Here is a 20896-nt window from a genome sequence, read left to right on the forward strand (position 1 = left end):
AGCCAGGCTACATTTCTTAGTTTGGGAATCCTGAAGTACAGTGATTAGGAAAGCCCTTTTCTTTAGCTTTCTGATCTTAATCTAACCCCAAACAACAGCAAAGAACTCTCTCCTAGTACTGTTTTCTTGGCCACTGTGGTAGAGGGAAGGCCAGAGGAGAGGGTAGTGGTGGCAGTAGGATTTGTTTAGTCAATAGCTGAGTGTCTGTTGTTGCCTTGATATATTTTTCAATATGTGTATCCTGGCTAATATTCTATAAAAGTATAAATTTAGCTATAGCACCTCTCAAAGAAGTAATTCATTTTTGTTAAACTTTTAAAAGGTACCTGAAAGATATAGTCTGACCTGTGACAATTAAATGGAGAAACTTGAAACTTATTTTTGGTATAATTTTGAACTGTTCATTGATTCCTGTTGTTGTTAATCCTCACCCGAGTTGTATTTTTTTCATTGACTTTTTTTTTTTTTTTTTTTTTGAGAGAGAGAATGGGGGAGATACTGATGTGAGAGAGACACATTGATTGGTTGCTTCCTGCACGACTGAGGCTGGGGATAGAACCTGCAACCCAGGTATATGCCCCTGACCAGGAATCCAATCCACGACCCTTCGGTTCACAGGCCTTCACTCTAACCACTGAACCATGCTAGCAAGAGCTAGTCTAGCTTTTTTAACCATCAAGAAGAAAACAGTGTATGACAGAGGCAAAAACCATATAGACAGTCTGTCATATTTTTTTCTCTGTTGACAAAAAAAGATAGTTTATAAAATGGCAGGTATAATGAAAAATGGTATAATTTCCCTCAGTAAAGCATTTTCACTATGGTTTAATTTATTGTGGAAGCTAATAAGTGGCATTAGAGAGATTCATCTGTTAGGTAATTTTAAGAAGTTTTAGACAATATGGTGAACTGCTTATTGTGTTTTAAAATACTTAGTGCTGGACAGGGCTGTGTTCAGCTCTAAAATCACTTACCTATGTATTTCATGCATGTTGAATATAAAAGTACTTTTGCATGATTAACTATTTTAATATAGACACAATGGCATTAGAATTGTAGGGATTGAGTCTTTTTTCCCCCAAGAAACCAAGTAGTTTTATTTTAATATTACATTACTTATTTTATGTCTTATTCATAAACTGACTTATTTGTTGAAGGTTTCTTTAGAAAATGTTAGATAATGTTGCTTTTAATTAAAATACCCCCTTTTTCCTGTTAGTATATAATTAGATCTATGCCTTTGTGAGGTTAAGAAATAAGATTAATGTTTTATTTAAAAAAACATAACTGTTTAAGAAATACTAGAAACAGATGATCTAAACAAAAATTTAAAATCCTTATAAAATTTTAATTTGTTTTAAAGGATCATAGTATGTAAAGTTTTGTTAGTTGCCTACTTAGCTAATAACTTATAGAAAACATTCTATGTAAATGAATATTCCTCTGTTTAGCGTTTTTAATTTATTTTTTAAACAAGGTATCCTGTTGACAACCAAAATATTGGAAAACCTAATATGTGAAAGGGGTAAAAGAGAACTGCTGTGATTAAATCAGAAGCTGGGGAACTTGCCTTGCCTCGAGGCTCTCATGTCTCAATACAATTTTGTTATCCAGATCTGTGCTGTATTATTCAGCCAGCCCCCTTTAATTTTAACTTGCATCTGTTTTTTCAAAAATTGAACTAACTTTGCTTATTATAACCATAAAAATAACACATGCTGTTATTCAGACAATTTAAGAAATGTATAGAAACAAAGAAAAAGTCAAAATCACCTGCATTTCTATCACTTAGAGATTAGTATTTGGCATGGTATATATATCCTTCCAACTTTTTCTAAGTGTGTTTATATGTAAACCTCCTTTTTTAATTTTTCAGCAAGGATATCATATTATTTTTAACTCATTTTCCCCTTAGTTTTATAGTCATCTTAAATAAAATATAATTTTAGTGTTTACACAGTATTGCATTTTGTTGATTTAGCCTACCCTCCACTAGTTAAACTTTTAGAATGTTTCTCATAATTAATTTTTTTGTAAACATCAGTATTTTAAGGTTACCTATATATATATATAAAGATGAAGTTTCCAACAAAATGTCTCAGAATGAACTAGACAATAATAAATTCTTTTTTATATTTAGATAAATAAAAGCTCTTTCCTCTTGAATATAGAGTTCAATAAGAAAATGTTGGTTTTGAATCCCTCCCATAGTGATAAAACTTAAGGAAATAAAAAAAAACTTTTTTTAAAAAATATATTTTATTGATTCTTTTACAGAGAGGAAGGGAGAGGGATAGAGAGTCAGAAACAGCGATGAGAGAGAAACATCGATCAGCTCCCTCCTGAAAACTCCCCACTGGGGATGTGCCCTCAACCAAGGTACATGCCCTTGACTGGAATCAAACCCGGAACCCTTGAGTCCGCAGGCCGACGCTCTATCCACTGAGCCAAACCGGTCAGGGCTAAAAAAAAAACTTTTAAAAAATTGATGGGTCATAAACTTAGAATGGAATTATTCCACGCAGACCATCATATTAATACTGATATACAATTTCACATGAAAAGATAATTCATAAATTTTCTTAGCATTCTTATTACCTGTATTTTTGTTTTTATGCTGATATTTTCCCAGCTGTAGCTTTGTACAAGTTAGAATAATTCATAAGCTGTAGCCTTTTGATTTTCTTTTTTCTTTATTCCAAAATGTGAATGATTCATACCTACTGGATCTTAGCACTAAGTTTCTATAGATTTTTTTGTCCAACTTCTTAGAGGGAAGAAAATTATTTGCCAACTTTACCATATGGAATCAATAATCATAAACCAATCTAACTACCCTTTTAATGGAAAGGAAAAAAATGGCAAAAATATCTATCAGCTTTTTAACTTTGTAAAGACTCAGCCATGATTTGACTCTTTAATAGAAAGTCTTCTAAAATCAAGCGCTAAGATGCTAACGTTTATCTGTTCATTTCACCCCACCCTTTTTTTCCCCTATCTGAAGCAAAAAAAAAAATGACTTAAAAGTGACAACTTTGTCTTGGATTATAGATACAATTCAGTGTTAATTTCTTGCTAAGCGAGGTATGCATGAAGAGCTCTACTTTATCAATACTTCCAAAAGGCAAGACTATGAACCTAAAGAGACTTGAGGCAGTTATTTTTACCTCAGGCTTCAAAAGGGTTAAGCTTCCTTTTCCTTTTAACTTTTTATTTTGCTATAATTTTAGGCTCAGGAAAAGTTATAGGAATAGTGCAAAGAGTTCCATGTATCTTTTATCCAGGTTCCCCAAATATTAACATTTTACCATATTTGCTTTATCCTTTTCTCTTTGAAAAAATGTGTAGTTATTATTTTGAACAGCTCAGAAAACTGAGTGTTATAGACATGTTGCTCCTTAAATACTTTAGAGTTCTTTACCTAACTACTAAGAAATTCTCTTACATAACCACAGCACAACGATGAAAATCAGGGAATTAACAATGATAAAATATTATCTAGTTTAAAACCATTTTCTTTTTTCTTTTTTAACTAGAGGCCCAGTGCACGAAATTTGTGTACGGGTAGGGTCCTTAGCGGCTGCCTGCTGCCAGCCAGGGCCTCGCTTCCCCGGCTGCCGGCTGCCTTCCGGGTCCTTCCTTTGTTCCGTGCCACCCCCTGGTGTTGAACTCCCAAGGGGACACTTTGCATAGTAGGCTTTTATATATATAGATCCTCACCTGAGGATATATCTATTGATTTTAGAGAGAAGAAGGAAGGGGGGGCGAGAGAGAGAGATTGATGTGACAGAGAAACATAGATCTGTTGCCTCCCCTACATGCCCCGATCAGGGATCAAAACCGCAACCTGGGTATGTGCCCTGATCAGGAATTGAACCCACAACCTTTTGGTGCATGGGATGACATTCAAACCAACTGAGCCATCCAGGCAAGGCCTTTCATTTTTTAATAATTTCTGTACTTGGGGGAGGGAGTGAGGAGGAAGTTCTAAGTTAATTAGTTTTCTTAAAATCTTGATCAGGTAGGATTTTTTGGGCTTCTATGCTCTCCATTTTTTCTGCATATCATAAAAATATGTAAATCACATATTTGTAATACGTAAATCATGATTTGAAGTAAGCATGAAGCATCTGTAATCTCTAGAATATGAGGGGATTTAAAAATCTTTTAAGACTTCCTTTGATATTTGTCTTTCAGTTTTCAACATGGAAAGTTTAAATTGTAATACATCTTTAACAAGTGATCTTATTCTTATGGTTTATTGTTACTCCTATGCTATTTATACCTATAAAGTTGATGCTTATTTCATTTCCTTTAAAAGATTTAGAGGCTTTCCCTTTTCAAAGATTCACATTCTGAGAATATGTACATGGTTCTTAGTGATTGACTTGTCTTAGTTTTCTTTTCTTTTTTTAAAAAATATATTTCTTGATTGATTTCAGAGAGGAAGGGAGAGGGAGAGAGAGATAGAAACATCAATGATGAGAGAGAATCATTGATCGGCTGCCTCCTGCACGCCCCCCACTGGGGATCGAGCCCACAACCCGGGCATGTGCCCTTGGCCAGAATCGAACCTGGGACCCTTCAGTCCACAGGCCGACGCTCTATCCACTGAGCCAAACCGGCTAGGGCTTGTCTTAGTTTTCTTACTGATTCTAATTTATCCTAACTTTCCTGTCTTTTCCATTTATAGAATATGATTTATCTATCATTTCTCTTCTCTCCTTTATTGGTGTTATAGAATTTCTATACATCATCTGACTTGATTATCAATACATTGGAAAAGGGAAAACTTAACTTTTTAAGTATTTCTTTTAATAATGAGGAAATCAGAGTGTATGGGTAAAGCAGGTTTTTCAAATTTGGAAAAAGTGAAAACACATTTTGGGTTGGTTTGTTAATGAAAAACTTGTGTGAATGTGGCAGGAAAATATCCACAAAAACACCAGGGAAAGTTAATTGTTTGTTGTACCCTCATAAAAAAAATCATTTGTACTTATTTCTTTGTTACCTTTTCAAAATAGTTTATTAAGTTGGAAAAACTCATGCTAAAACTCATGCTTTATTCTTTGTTATTAAATATTAACCTTAAAGCCCTAACTGGTTTGGCTCAGTGGATAGAGCGTCAGCCTGCGGACTGAAAGGTCCCAGGTTCGATTCCGGTCAAGGTCATGTACCTTGGTTGCGGGCACATCCCTAGTGGGAGGTGTGCAGGAGGCAGCTGATCGGTGTTTCTCTCTCATCGATGTTTCTGACTCTCTATCCCTCTCCCTTCCTCTCTGTAAAAAATCAATAAAATATTAATAAATAAATAAATAAATAAATAAATATTAACCTTAAACACCAAAATTTCTTGTTGTTTTAGTGGTACCTTCTGTGTCTGAGTTTATAGAACTTTGGTTCAGTGACAGAAGGCTCAATTATATATGTATAAAACAATATATAGTAACATTCACAGAAATATTGAATATCTTAAATATTTGAATCATTTTAATGTTTTGGGGGGATGACATGGAAAACTGAAGACATCTTTAATTATTTAAGATTTTTGTAACTGGAAATTCTTTAAAATCCTGTTTTGCTAGTAAGTTGGTTTTAGAGGCTGCGAACAAGTAAAGTGGTAGCCATTAAAAGAACCTCTACTGCTGACATTAATTTACAAGGGTCAACAGGACAAAACTCTATGACATCATAGCTGATCTGGGACATGATGAGCTGCCCCACATCCCTTCAGGAATCATTAATCAGTCAGTCTAGTTCATCCACTACTAGAATGACTGATTATGAAGGTGCAAGAGCAGAGGAAGGTATAAAGTTTAGCTACCATTTTATTTACATTGCAGGAGATGTTAATTCCGAGTCACATCTCCTTGGTATTGTAATTTACTGCTGTTTTAAAATGCTGAAGATGACTTTATTTTTTTTTTTTTTAAAAAATATATTTTTATTGATTTCAGAGAGGAAGGGAGAGGGAGAGAGAGAATCATTGATCGGCTGCCTCCTGCACACCCCACGCTGGGGATTGAGTCCACAACCCGGGCATGTGCCCTGATTGGGAATTGAACCGTGACCTGGTTCATAGCTCGACACTCAACCAGTGAGCCACACTGGCTGGAATGAAAATGGCTTTAAATCATCTTCATAGAACATGTTGGGCAAGCTCGTGATGTAATTGTCTAAGGGATTTTTGAAATTTTTTGCTTCTGTGTCTTTGTTTTGGGGTGTGTGTGTGTGTGTGTGTGTGTGTGTGTGTGTGTGTGTGTTGTTAATCCTCACCCGAGGATATTATTTCCACTGCTTTTCAGAGAGAGTGGAAGGGAGTGGGGAGAAGAGAAAGAGAGAGAGAAACATCAATTTGAGAGAGAGTGATTGGTTGCCTCCCACATGCACCCGGACTGAGGGCAGGGAGCAAACCTGCTACCCTTTGGTGGGCAGGCAGATGCTCCAATCACTGAACCACACTGGCTAATTTTAGATAGAGTTGTTTTTATCCCAGGGGTCAATTCAGAGAACCTCTCAGAAATCTAACTTTAGCTTACAGAAAATAGCAATTTAAAAAATCATTTTAGAATAAGGCAGCATCTAAGTACTACTTAGGCATTTTTTGTTTTCCAGAATTGATTTTAGCTGAAGATATGTATATATATTTCAGTTATTTATAATTTAGGTGCAGATACTTATAATTCTAAGTAATGAGACTGAATTCTTACCAAGGGCTTATTGTGACATGATCCCATATAATAAAAGGCTAATATGCAAATTGACCGAATGGCAGAACAACCGGTCGCTATGACGTGCACTGACCACCAGGGGGGCAGATGCTCAATGCAGGAGCTGCCCCCTGGTGGTCAGTGCGCTCCCACAAGGGGAATGCCTCTCATCCAGAAGCCGGGCTCACGCTGGCGAGCACAGCAGTGGTGGCAGGAGCCTCTTCCGCCTCTGTGGCAGTGCTAAGGATAAGGATGTCCGACTGCCATCAGTTGGACATCCCCCTAGGGCCGTGGTCGGCAAACTGTGGCTCGCGAGTCACATGTGGCTCTTTGGCCCCTTGATCGTGGCTCTTCCTAAGCCTTAGGAGTACCCTAATTAAGTTAATAACAATGTGCCTACCTATATAGTTTAAGTTTAAAAAATTTGGCTCTCAAAAGAAATTTCAATCGTTGTACTGTTGATATTTGGCTCTGTTGACAAATGAGTTTGCCGACCACTGCCCTAGGGCTTCCGGACTGCGAGAGGGCGCAGGCCGGCCTGAGGGGAATTTCATGCACTGGGCCTCTAGTATAAGATACTTAATTATCTAATAATTCGGCATATAGATTTGAATTTCATTGATGTTTCTGTTTTCGCTATGTAACAGAATTTGATGCCTCAGTCAAAAAATTTTTAATACATCTGTTCTCCTTTAGGAGTTCTCTAGTAGCACATTTCTCTTACAGTTAAAGTTAAATAATTTTGCGTGTTTTTTTTCTCTCTTAGAATCATATCTGCATGCAGATATGACAATTACAGATTATGGTGAGAAATAATAAAGCCAAACAAAACATATTAATGCATGAAAAGTAAAATAGTCTGTTGACTTTTCCAAATCTATTTTCTGCTATTGAGCTATTTTCCTCTTTTACATCAGGAAGTATTTTCTAAAATCCACATACCAAATCCATTATTTTTCATTTTATGCATTTCAGGTGGTTTATCTTCTTTAGCTTTTGGGTTGTTTTGCCAAATAATGCATAGGTAGACTTGCTAAAATTTTTGTAGTTTGTGCTGTACATTAAACCGTAGATTTTGCATTAAAATCAATTTAGTGCTCTCTATGTTTATGTGTGTGTCCTTTTAAAAAAAAAAAAGTGAGTCAGTGATATAACTCTTAATGGTAGAAGGAATAGGAAATGGGGAGTTAAGTACAAACCTAATTGTAAATCTTAGCATTTATTTTAAAAGAAGCAAATTCAGTCTCTACATAAAGCTAAGAAGGAAACAGAGTTCATAATCTCTTTTTTTTTTTTAGTGGCAACCTCCAACTTCATACTTTCCTGTTGAAGTCCATGTCATACATCATTTTGTAAAGACAAAATGTCTGTTTTCAGAAAGAGAAAGTTCTGTATTACAACCTTTCAGACTATTTTTAGTAAAGACTTAAGATATACCATGTCAACACTGAATCAGTTATTGGGCTGTGTTCTTTAGTTTTGATAAAATTGAAGGAGGAAGAAGAGTTTGATATGTGAGCTACAGCGGTTTCCTTGGTCATTAAGTGTCTATAAAAAGGAGGATTAGTTACAAAAGGACCTTGTTGTAAGATCCCATTTGGGACCCTAATATTTCCATAAAGGGAAATGATAATAGTATTGTTTAATTGCTTGATGAAGTCTTTTAGGCTATTAATAAAAAGTGTCATTTTCATCATTAAAAACTGCTTTTAATAATTTTATTTTTCTTTGAATTGCCAATGACATTTTTATGCTTATGTGATTATGTGCTATAAGTAATTGTATTAACATTAATAAAATGAATTTATAGAATACAAATTAATTTTCTCTACAAGAAAACAAGAGTGAATAAATTGAATATTTACTGTGATTATCACATCCACAGTGGTGATGAGTGATTATGGAAAGTAGAAATATAGCTTAAAAGATTTTTTCACATATATATGTAATAAACGCTGAGTGAGCAGCATAGCTTGCTATATATATATAAGTAATTATATGTGTGTATAGCGATTGAGAAATGTAGTCATATGACTAATTAGAAATGGATACAAATACTAACTTTTTGTTTAAAACTCCAATAAAACTAGCCAGGATAGCCCAGGCACTTCGCTTCACATGCCCCTACATTGGTCAACAACTGATTAGAAATATCTTTGTAAAAAGAATATGTAATAATGCAAATTAATTTATTATGTTAAAGTTATTTTATTAGGCTTTTATTGAGATTTGTATAATTGTGAGTGGAAGGAATTGTGGCATTTTGTTCTAACTTTTCTTATAAACAAATTATGAGCTTAAAAGAAATATATGACCTTGTACTGGCTAAAAATGCTTTGAGTAAATAGTACCAAATGAATTTTTATATAATTGTTCTTAAACATAATTTTAAAATATTGATTTTATTGTTCTTAGCTGCTTTGGTATTACCAATAATTGCATACTAAATATTGGTAGGAAGGGTCAGTACTATACATTATTCAGATTCAATTAGTATAATCATTCAAAAATTAAATACTACTAGTATCCCTATGTATATTTTCTATCAGATTTACTCTAGATTAGCTGTTGACTCACAACTTCATTTTAGCAGTGTCATGTAAGACTTGATTTGAGTCAAATTATATAGCTTACTTTTATATTATTGCTTACTTTGATAAATAATAAGATAGTCTAAATATAGATTAATTTTACTTTTGCTATAGTATTTATCTAGGAAAAGTTGACTTGTATCTTAATTTTTTTTCAGTAGTTGTGTTAATGATGACTGACAAGTGTTATACCTGTTATGTTTCCTATAGTGTATTAAATTTATATCACTCATAGAAATTTTTCAAAATTGATAATTAGCTTGAGTTTTTATATACTGTTTTCCTTTTAATTTTGCTCATGAATTTTAAATTTGTTTTGATATATTGAGTTGTTTTTTATTACAGTGACTTGTGTACTTTCCCTGGCATCTTAAGATTAAAATTTTGCTTTCAAAGCATGTTTGAAATGATAACTGAGAATTATTGCTTATACTATAACTGTTATAGCAAAATATTTATATATTAGTATAGTTATTCTAATTATGGCAGTGTTTGATTTTAATTGCTCAAAGTATTATAAATTTAACTTAAAATTCTATAGTTATTTTATTTTAGAAGTATCACAGTAAATAAAAGGGAAGCTAAAATAAACAATTGTAGTCAAATCTTGAAAGCTGGAAGGCATTCTAAATATCACATGGATTAACCTTTTGCAGAAAGGAAATTGACATTTTTGTGGTAGAACTGCCCTCTTTCTAGACCATTGCTGTTATTGGAGGAATTTGAGCAATTTAAGGCTTCATTTCAGGAAATTGATACATGGCATTATAGATGGAGATAATTTAATTTGAATGCTTATATTAATTTTTATCAGGTACTAGAATACCTAGCACTTCTAAGCAAATAGGATGCAAAGCAAAAGGACTTCCCAACAATTTACAGTATTTAAAAAATACTATAGTTATAATTGTACTGAAGTGATAAAGTGATTTAAATAGAGCTTTTGTGCCCCACCTCCCACCCTGGAATAATATATCTAATATACATTTATTTGCTTTGTGGGAGATTTTGTTGCAGTTCCTAAATAAACATTTATTTTTTACTTTTTAGTAATAGGATTTTTTGAGTGGAAGAAATAAGAAGGGAAGTGGGAAGATAAAATTTATATTACTGTATTATAACTGTTAAGTGCTTACATTTCCCCCACAATATTGTCTTATACTGTATGATTTTTCAGCATTTAAGAAGCGGTTTTGTTCTTTATAGCTGAACCAATAACGTTTCCATCTGGAGGAGGCAAGTCATTTATTATGGGTTCTGATGATGTTTTGTTAAGTGTACTGGGCCTTGGAGACCTTGCAGACTTGACGGTAACAAATGATGCAGACTATAGTTATGATGTAAGTGCAGTTTTATTTTTAATTTTTTAATGATTTAATAGAAGGCTCCTTATTTTTGGAAACACTTATAAAATAGAATTAATATCAAGGTGCATGGAAAAGATAACTTTGTGTGTCAATATGTTGAGTTGAAGTGACATGTAGTTGTGTGTTTTTTTAATAACTAGTTTCTTTGTGGTGTTTAAATTTTTCTTAGGTATTGTGGTGGATTAGTTAGGAGTTTGGGATGATTGATTATCTTAAAATACTGATCATTAAATATCTATCTTGAGTAGTCAACTCTCAATTATTTATTCAAGTTAAGCCATATTTCAATGTTAAGGAGAAAAATAGCCTGATCACTTCTTAAAAAGCATGTTTTATTTTGGAACTTTTATTTTTTTAAGGATAATGTTCAAGTTAGCTTGTTGCCATTTCCTGATTTTCAGTCCTTCATTTGAGGGATTGGGGGAGGATGGAGGGGAAATGGGAAGGACAATGATAGTGGTGAAACTAGTCTGGGATTAAATTTTTTATATACAGTAAACATTCAATTGAGAGTTAACTAAACTTGTTTAACTTTTATATAATGAATTTGCAGTTTTCAGCAAATATTTTGTTTTTTAACGAATTCATTTTTTCTACATTTTATAAAGTACATAGGGGACTAAATTCTAGTAAACTTGACTAGTTTGAGAGAGTTCATAGCCTATTTTACAGATGGAGAAATGATGATAAAAAGATTAACCTCATGTCAGTATCAACAGTAATGATGAACATATTCTTAAAGTGTCTTTAGTTCAAACTTTTGGGAAGTACCTTAACTTGCTGCCTTTAAAAACTTCACATTGCTAATTTTCTGAATGACAACTGTACTATTAATATTGTACTCTTGGATTTTTGGTAGTAATTTATTTAATTTTTATTGTTTTCATATAAGGTATTGCAGCATGGTAGTTTTTTGTTCTCATCTGATACTTCCTAGGACCTTTGAGTTTAGCTTGATGATTAGGTAAAACAGATTGAGGGACTCCATTTGATGTAGGTATTTGAAAGCTAATGAAATTATTCTTAGTTCTTTATTATAAAGCTTTAAAGGTACATTAAATTTCTACTAGACAGTTTAGCAAAGCAGTTTAACATATATGTTTTAAACACACCAAAACAAATAAAAATTCCACATGTCTATTAATTTACTACTTTTACCACTAAATATTGTGCTTTTTCTTTTTAGTTGCCTGCCAATAAAGATGCCTTTCGAAAGACATGGAACCCCAAGTATACACTACGTAGCCATTTTGATGGAGTCCGGGCATTAGCTTTTCATCCTGTAGAACCTGTGCTAGTTACCGCTTCTGAGGATCATACTCTGAAACTTTGGAACTTGCAAAAAACAGTTCCTGCCAAAAAGTAAGTATTTTAACGGTAGCCTATGTTTTTTTCCCCTTCCAGATTTGTCAAAAATTAGAAGTAATTATTTTTTATGGTCCCATATCATGCATGCACTCAATTTGATCTTACCTAATGATTCTTGAATATCAGCCAATGGTTTACGATTATTTAATTGTCTTCTCTCCCATCCTTTCTCTCCCCCTACCCCCTTTTAGGAGTGCCTCTTTAGATGTAGAGCCTATCTACACATTTAGGGCCCACATGTAAGTTTTATTTTATCCATAAATCTTATAAAATTGTAGTAATGTTTGTTTTATATTAGAAAAGACAGTACTTGATTAATATTTTATTTTATTAATAATTGTATTAGGAGAATATAATCATTACTATTCAAGTGTACATGTTTACCTTATACAGTTTTAAGATGCCACACAAATTCAGAGGTTGGGGACTGCATATATGAGTTTCTTTTCTAAGCTTTATAAGTAACTTTTTTCTTTTTCTTCCTATAATAGTGGCCCTGTTCTATCATTAGCTATTAGTTCTAATGGAGAGCAGTGTTTCAGTGGTGGTATAGATGCAACCATCCAGTGGTGGAATATGCCTAGCCCTAATGTGGATCCATATGATACATATGGTAAGTAAAAGGTTCAAAATATATATTTTTAAGTGCATGGAGCTGGCAAAAGTAAATACCTCAGCTAGAAGCTTGTTTAAACATGTATTAGTTTCCTTGTTTAGTTATTCCATTTCTAATAATTTGCTTTATTAAGGAGAAACATTAGAAAATAGGCCATGAATATTTAGGCCTGTGAATTGGTACTTTCTCTATGGTGTCCAAAATATCTATACTAATAATAGGGTAATATGCAAATTGGTTGGGACGCTCTCACGCATAATGACCCATCAGCAGGCTGTGTGCACAGCAGGCACAGGTGGGCGGGGACTTGCACAGTGTTGGGGACTTGCGCCACGCCGTCACAATCCATCACCAGGAGGGCCTCCGTGTGGCCCGGCCCGGGGGTGGCCCCCGGTGGAGGCCTGACCAGCACTAACATGATGCTGCCTGTGTGCTTCCCGGCCCAGCACTAACATGACTCTGCCTGCGTATGTCCCAGGCTGGGGACATGACGCTGCCTGCGTGTGTCTCCGGCCTGGGACGCAGCAGCAGGGGCCAGTTGGGGGCAATCAGGATGGAAGGGGGGGCAGTTGGGGGCGATCAGGCCGGCAGAGGGTGCAGTGTGGGCGAGCAGTCCGGCGCGGGGAGCAAGCAGTTAGGGGCGACATCAGGCCGGCATGCAGAGGTGGTTAGGGGCGATCAGGCAGGCAGGCAGAGTGGTTAGGGGTGATCAGGTAGGCAGGCAGGTGAGCAGTTAGGAGCCAGTGGTCCCAGATTGGAGAGGATTCAGGCTGTGCTAAGGGACTCCCACCCCCATGCACGAATTTTGTGCACCGAGCCTCTGGTGGTTAAATAAACAGTGGTCTACTTAATGGTTGGTTTATTTAAGAAGAATTTGAGCTCTTTGGTGTTTCTATTTAACACACACTTTTGGTGCCTAACTTTGCCAGGTTTAGTGTTAAGTACTACATCAAGAAGTAAGAATTAGCCTTGGGTGGTGTTGCTCAAGTTGGTTGGGTATTGTCCCATGCACCGACAGGTTGCCAGTTCGATTTCTGGTCATGGAACATGTCCAGGTTGCAGGCTCCATCCCCAGTAGGAGGCATGCAGGAGGCAGCCAATCGAATATTTCAGTCTCACATTGATGTTTCTTTCTCCCTCTCCCTTTTACTCTCTCAAAATCTATAAAAATATTTTTTTAAAAAAGTAAGAATTGTCTAATGGAAATGATAGGCATTAAACAGATAAGCAAGGGGATAGAGCAGGGGTCCTCAAACTACGGCCCGCGGGCCACATGCAAATACAAATATTGTATTTGTTCCCGTTTTGTTTTTTTACTTCAAAATAAGATATGTGCAGTGTGCATTGGAATTTGTTCATAGTTGTTTTTTTTAAACTATAGTCCGGCCCTCCAACGGTCTGAGGGACAGTGAACTGACCCCCTGTTTAAAAAGTTTGAGGACCCCTGGGATAGAGTATAGTTAAAAATCGTGATAAGTACTATGATAGTACAGTACTATGAGAGAGAGTAACGGGTGGAACTTTCTTTACCTGTAGTCTAAAATGGTGACATTCAAACTAAAATATACAATATAAAAGAGAAATTTTAGTATAGTAGAACCTTCTTTTCAGCGGTTTTGCTTTCTGAGGATTCAGTTACCTGAGGTCAACCACGGTCCAAAAATGTTAACTGGAAAATTCCAGAAATAAAAAATTGGTAAGTTTTACTTGCACACAGTCTGAGTAGCATGATGAAATCCAGCATCCTCCTGCTCAATCCTGCCCTAGATATGAATCATTCCTTTTTTTCAACATATCCACACTATATATGCTTACCTGTCCGTTAGTCACTTGGTATCCAGGTATGGCAGTGCTTATGTCCCAGTAACCTTTAATTTACTTAATAATGGCCCCAAAGTGCAAGAGAATTGATACTGCCAATTTGAATATACCAAAAAGAAATTATTTTTTAATCCTCATCCAAGCATATGTTGTTGTTTTATTGATTTGAGAGAGAGAGAGAGGAAGGGAAAGAGAGAAACATCGATGTGAGAGAGAAACATCGATCCATTGCCTCCTGTACGCCACAACTGAGGATCAAACCCACAACCTTTTGGTGTATGAGATGATGTGCCAACCAACTGAGCCACCCGGCCAGGGCTATAAAATGCTTCCTTTAAGTGAGAATGTGAAAGTTTTTGACTAAATAGGAAAAGAAAATATCATATGCTGAGGTTCCTATCCATGAAATTGTGAAGAAGGAAAAATAAATTCGTGCTTGAGCTGAACCCAGGCAATTGGAGGCTTCTCAATGAGAGACTCAGGAATACAATAGTTCACCCTTGAGGCAACTTATACCCTCTCCCCTGTCCTTAGAATGTACGGTTTGCTTACTGTTCCCACAATAGAAGTCATTTTTAAGGATATAGCCTTGAAAGAGTAAGACGTTGAGACCAGCTGGCTCGAATACATTACTGAACTCAGTTAAGGCCTCTATATGCACTTAAGATTCTACTTATCTTGCTGCCATTCAAAACAAGCCTTTTATGTAAGTTCTCTTGCTTACTAAATTTGCAACCTACCAAAAAAAGAAAAAAGAAATTTGTGCTAGTTTGCTGAAAGAGTACATTCACATAACTTGTTATAGTATATTGTTATAATTGTTCTATATTATTAGTTATTGTTAATCTCTTAGTGTGGCTAATTTATAAATTAAACTTTATCATAGGTATGTATATGTAGGAAAATAGTATACAGGGGTGGGGGAAAGTAGGTTTACAGTTCAGGTGGAATAAGACATTATCTAAAAGATAAATCATAAGTAAGGATGTGAAATAATAATAATAGGAAGGAGACAAATAATACACTAATACATAAATAATGCAAGAATTAACTGTGTTTCGCGTACTCACAACTGTAAACCTACTTTCGCCAACCCCTGTTTATAGAGTTTGGTACTATCTGTGGTTTCAGTCATCCACTGGTTGTCTTGAAATGTATCCCTTGGGATAAGAGGGGACTACTATAAAGAGTTTTAAGCCAGGAAGTGACCTGTAAATGTAGGGTTTAAAAAGGTGACTCTGGCTGTTGCAGGACATAGCGGGCAGAGTGGAGAAGAGGAATACACATTTCATGTTGTACTGTAAAGTTGGAATGTAGTGGACCAGTACTAGGTGAGAGGTGATGTTGCCAAGACTAGAGTGGTGGTAAAGCGTTGGTAGCAGACCAGTTGAAGGGAAATGGATATAAGACACATTGGGGAAGTAGGATAGAATAGACAGAATCTATTGATAAGTGGATTGAGTGGGTGAAGTAATGAATGAGTGATTCTTGATTTTGTTTATTTTTTTAACAGCTTTATTGAGATATTCACATTTAATAAAATTTATCCTCTTGAAGTATACAGTTGAGTAATTTTTACTATATTCACAGGGTTATGCAACCATTATCACTGTCTCATTCAGAACATTTTCATCACCACTTTTGATCTGAACTTAATTTTGTTAGGTTTCTGTTACCCAAGTTGAATATGGGATGTAGCATTTATTGAAATGGGGGTACAAAAGGTGTGTGAATTCAGATTTTAGGCATGTTAAGAGATGGTAATACTAAATCAGTAATAAAACTATCAAGATGTGAGAATGGTTGCTATAACACAGGGAGAGTGTGTTGTTTAGGGTAAGAGAAGGAACTCTTGACATTGGGAGAGTGGCTAGAACAAGAGAGCCAACAAAGGAAACTGAGTAATGGCTGGCCTTTGAGGTTGTAGGAAGTACAGGAGAGTATATGGAATTATAGAAACATACCAAAAGAAGAAATCATTTAGAGAAGAAGGAAACAGTGTGCACTTTCAAATGTTGCTGAGAGGTCTGATAAAATGAGGATAGAAAGGTTTCTTTTTATAAGTGACAAATAGGTCACTTATTGGCCAGACTGAGAGAGGAATGCTGGGGCTAAAAGGTTAAGGGACCTTTCAAAGCATACTCTGAATGAAAAGCAATGTGATGAGAACAACAAAGAAAGAAAGAATTTATCAAAGAAATAAAAAAGTTACTAAAGTTAGTAGTAACTAAAAGTTTTCCTATTCTGGACATTTCATACAAGTGATCTTTTGTAACTGGCTTCTTTCATTTAGCATACTGTTTCGAAGGTTCATCCATGTTATAGCATATATAAGTATTTCATTTCTTTTAATTGTTCATCATTGGTTATTTTAACAAGGGTTATTTTGTTGTGCTGATGGTATCAAACCATATTTGAGTCGTTTGGAGAGTAAATGGAAGGTAAAAACATTTACTCTATGCTTTTCTACTCTTTGGCAGAAGGACAGCATAAGGTTAATGAAGGTCTTTTTGTTTATGTTGAGGGACGCTAAAGCACAGTTTTGGGCTTGTGGATCCCAAGGATTAGGAGAATTTTTGTAGCAGGGAAAATGTTAAATATGAAAGCAGTTTAGTGAGTTGAGTGGAATCCAGAATACATCTGGTATAATTAGCCTTTGATAGGAAGGAGGACAGTTCCTTACTTACAACTGCACAGAGAAGATGGTTTTAGACACTAGCAGATTTATAGATTGGGAGACAGGAGGATGGGAAGGGGTTCCTATTTCAATGCTATATTTTCTCAATGAAGTATGAGAGAGAATTATTCATGAGGATGGAAGGTTGGGAACTGTGAGAATTGTGGAAGTGATAAGAGACTCCTGTGTAAAGTGGGGGTTTATTAGAGAAACAGGGTTGTAGGACAAATGAGGCACAATGTTATTAGCCATTAGGTCCATCAAGTGATGAATGAATAAAACGTAGTGTGTCCATACAATGGAATATTACTCAACAATTAAAAGAAATGAAATACTTATATATGCTATAACATGGATGAACCTTCGAAACAGTATGCTAAATGAAAGAAGCCAGTTACAAAAGGTCACTTGTATGAAATGTCCAGAATAGGCAAACTTGTAGTAACAAAGTAGATCAGTGGTTTTTTAGAGTTGCGGAAAGGCAGGGAAGAAGAATTGGATGGAAATAGCTAACGAGTAGTGAAAGTGTCTTAAAATTGGTGTGGTGATGATTGCAGAACTCCGTAAACATACCAAAAACACTGAATTGTACACTTTACATTGGTGAGTTGTATGGAATGGGAGTAATATCTCAACAAAGCTGTTTTTTAAAAAGTATGTATTCCTTACAGAAAATTGAAAAAATGCAAGAATGTATTGGGGAGGTGGGTAAAAATAACCAATAAATTCACAACTTAGAAGACATGGCTATTGTATACATTTTGGTTTATCTTCTTATAGCTGGTTTGTGTAGCCTTATACTTAATTATATGGTAAGTTATCTTTATATACTTAAACTTAGTTTTGCTCATTTTTGTTTGTTTGTTTTCTTCCCAGAGCCAAATGTTCTAGCTGGCACTTTAGTGGCTCATACAGATGCTGTCTGGGGTCTTGCTTATAGTGGTATAAAAAATCAATTACTATCATGTTCAGCAGATGGCACTGTTAGGTTATGGAAGCCACAAGAAAAATTGCCATGTATTTGCACTTACAATGGAAACAAGGGTATGTAAATTTTGTCTCTATGAAAAAAGCTAACTTTTTTTTTTTTTGGAAGATAGAAAGGACAATTGATTTACTATTTCTTTGTTGCTCCAAGAAATTGAAAGAATTTAAAGCTTGTGGTAATCTTTTTCCTTTGTTATTTTTTATAAACGGGAAGCTTTGCAAATGTATCCTATAGTTCAGTGTTTTGTTTTTATACCCTTTTCAGGACATGTTTTATTTAAAAAACAAAACTATTTCTATGGAATAGTGGAATAGACAAATGAGGCTAGTAATAGGGACAACACAAGGCTCTCTGCCTGCTTCAGGTGGCTTCCCACAGAAATCGAAGGGATCACAGTGTTAAGCATACCTGCAAACCATATATGAGCTCACTGGTTAAGAAATGTAGCTGTAATCATTGAAATAGCACCCTTAACTGGGAAGTACAAACTAAGTGACATGCATGATTTCAAATCTTTTCCTGTCAAAGAAGGCTTTAACCAGTTTACCTGTGACATTTGTTTACATACATATACTGTACTTGTATTGGTCTTATTTTCTAAGTCATTTTTTAAAGTTAGTTTTAAATGTCAGACTTTTTTTTTTTTCTTTTATCCTCGCCCGAGGATATGTTTAGAGAGAGAGAGAGAGAAACACCAATTGATTGCCTCCCCTATGCATTCCAGCTGGGGATCAAATCTGCAATGTATGCATGTGCCCCGACCAGGAATCGAGCCCTCAACTTTTTGATACTCCAACCAACTGAGCCACCTGGCCAGGGCCAAACTTTTATTTTTATTAAAAAGTATGTTTAGTTTTAAAACATTTTATTTTTATTATTTTTGTTTTTTGTTGTTTGTTTGTTTACTTATTAATCCTCTCCCTAGGATACCTCTCCCGGGGATATTTTTCCATTGATTTTTAGAGAGAGTGGAAGGGAGAGGGAGAGACAGAGAGAAACATCAATGTGAGAGAGACATTGATTGGTTGCCTCCTGCACGCATCCTGACCAGGGCCAGGGAACCTGCAACTTAGGTATGTGCCCTTGACTAGAATTGAACCCAGGACTCTTCAATCCACAGGCAAACCCTCTATCCCCTGAGCCAAATCGGCTAGGGCTTAAAACATTTTAGAGGACTAATATATGCTTAATTTTGTTAGGTCTGTGTTACCCAAGTTTTTTGAGGTAAAAATTCATTTAGATATTTGTTTCTAGCTTCATCTAGGTAATTAATTGCTTGATTCCAGATTTCATCTTCTTGTGCATTGATCTGGCCAGTGAATTTATTATGTTAAAGTGAGAAATTGCTGCTCAGACCACTGTAGGGGATAGCACTGCATGAGTGGATTCCAGAGTCCACACTTTATTTTTACAGATCTGAAAATATCAGGTGAACAGTCTCCGAAGACAGTGATGTGAGAATGCTAATTTGTCACTTTACAGTAAGATATATACACTGAGTGGCCAGATTATTATGACCACCTGACGTTTGTAGGCAAAATAGCTATAATTTCGCACTGAAGTTGCTAGAGGGCCAGGTCATTATATGTGAATAGCACAACATACCTAAGTATCGTTGCTGATCAAGTTCATCCTATCATGTTGATGGCGTATCCCAATGGAGATGGCTTCTTCCAACAAGACAGTGCGCCATGCCACGGTGCTCGTATTGTGCAGGAGTGGTTTCAAGAACATGAGGGAGACTTTACCTTGCTTAGGTGGCCCCCACAATCACCAGATCTCAATCCAAGTGAGCATTTGTGGGATGAAGTTAAAAGAGCCATCAGGCAGCTGGTTCCACAACCATCAAATCTCACAGAACTGGACAGTGCTATTCATCAGGCATGGTGTCAGATTCCTCACATCACCTTTCAGCATCTCATGGAGTCAATGCCAAGAAGAATCGCCGCAGTATTGAAGACAAAAGGTGGCCCAACGAAGTACTGATGGGGTGGTCATAATAATCTGGCCACTCAGTGTAATTTGCAAGTGGGCCAAAAAACTCATCAGGATTTTTTTTTCTCTTTTAAAAGAAAATGCATAGAAAGTAACTTTTGCACATATCTACTCTCACTTTAAGAACCCTCTAGCTATATTTTTCTTATGTTAAATAAATAGAATGTTTTACAAACATTTTAAGTAACTGAGGGAAAGCTTTGGCTGGTGCGACTCAGTGAGTTAGAGTGTCGTCCAGTGCACTGGAAGGTCGTGGGTTTGATTCCCAGTCAGGGCACATACCTAGTTTTCGGGTCCCTAGTTGGGGGTCAAGCAGGAGGCAACCAATCATTCTAACTCTCATATTGATGACTCTCCCTCCTCCTTCTTCCCCTTCCCTCTCCCTCCTCTACTTCCTCCCTCTCACCCTACACCTCCCTCTCTCCCTCTTCTTTTCCCTCTCCCTCTCTAAAATCAATCACCCAGTCAATAATATAAAATAAAATAATTGAGGGAAAGTTACTTATTATATAGCTCACCATCCTAACAATTTCTTTTTTTTATTATTAACATTAACTCAAGAATATTTGAATTTCCTTTTTAATCAGAAGAGCAGAGATTTCTAAATTATGTGTTTACACTATATCTCTTTGGGCTCTTTCAGACATGGGATACCTACATCGGTTGACTTTATAGGCTGTGATCAGCTCATATGGTGACCTCTTTCACACTGGTAGTACAGTATTTATGATTTAGAAACATCACAGTCATTGGTGATGCTTTC

At 35.7% G+C, this 20896-nt stretch overlaps 1 protein-coding gene across 1 annotated transcript in view; it reads left to right on the forward strand.

The window, feature by feature from the left end:
- The window catches only part of STRN3 (striatin 3), a 107989-nt gene that overhangs the window by 74326 nt on the left and 12767 nt on the right, over window positions 1-20896 (forward strand). The window contains 6 exon segments of the mRNA XM_023751547.1: window positions 10508-10641; window positions 11855-12030; window positions 12228-12275; window positions 12528-12649; window positions 18027-18198; window positions 20777-20896. The exon segment at window positions 20777-20896 is cut by the window's right edge and continues 11 nt beyond it. Coding sequence (XP_023607315.1) covers window positions 10508-10641; window positions 11855-12030; window positions 12228-12275; window positions 12528-12649; window positions 18027-18198; window positions 20777-20896 — 772 coding nt within the window.

Source organism: Myotis lucifugus, unplaced genomic scaffold (assembly GCF_000147115.1).
Source record: "Myotis lucifugus unplaced genomic scaffold, Myoluc2.0 scaffold_22, whole genome shotgun sequence".
Taxonomy (NCBI): domain Eukaryota; kingdom Metazoa; phylum Chordata; class Mammalia; order Chiroptera; family Vespertilionidae; genus Myotis; species Myotis lucifugus.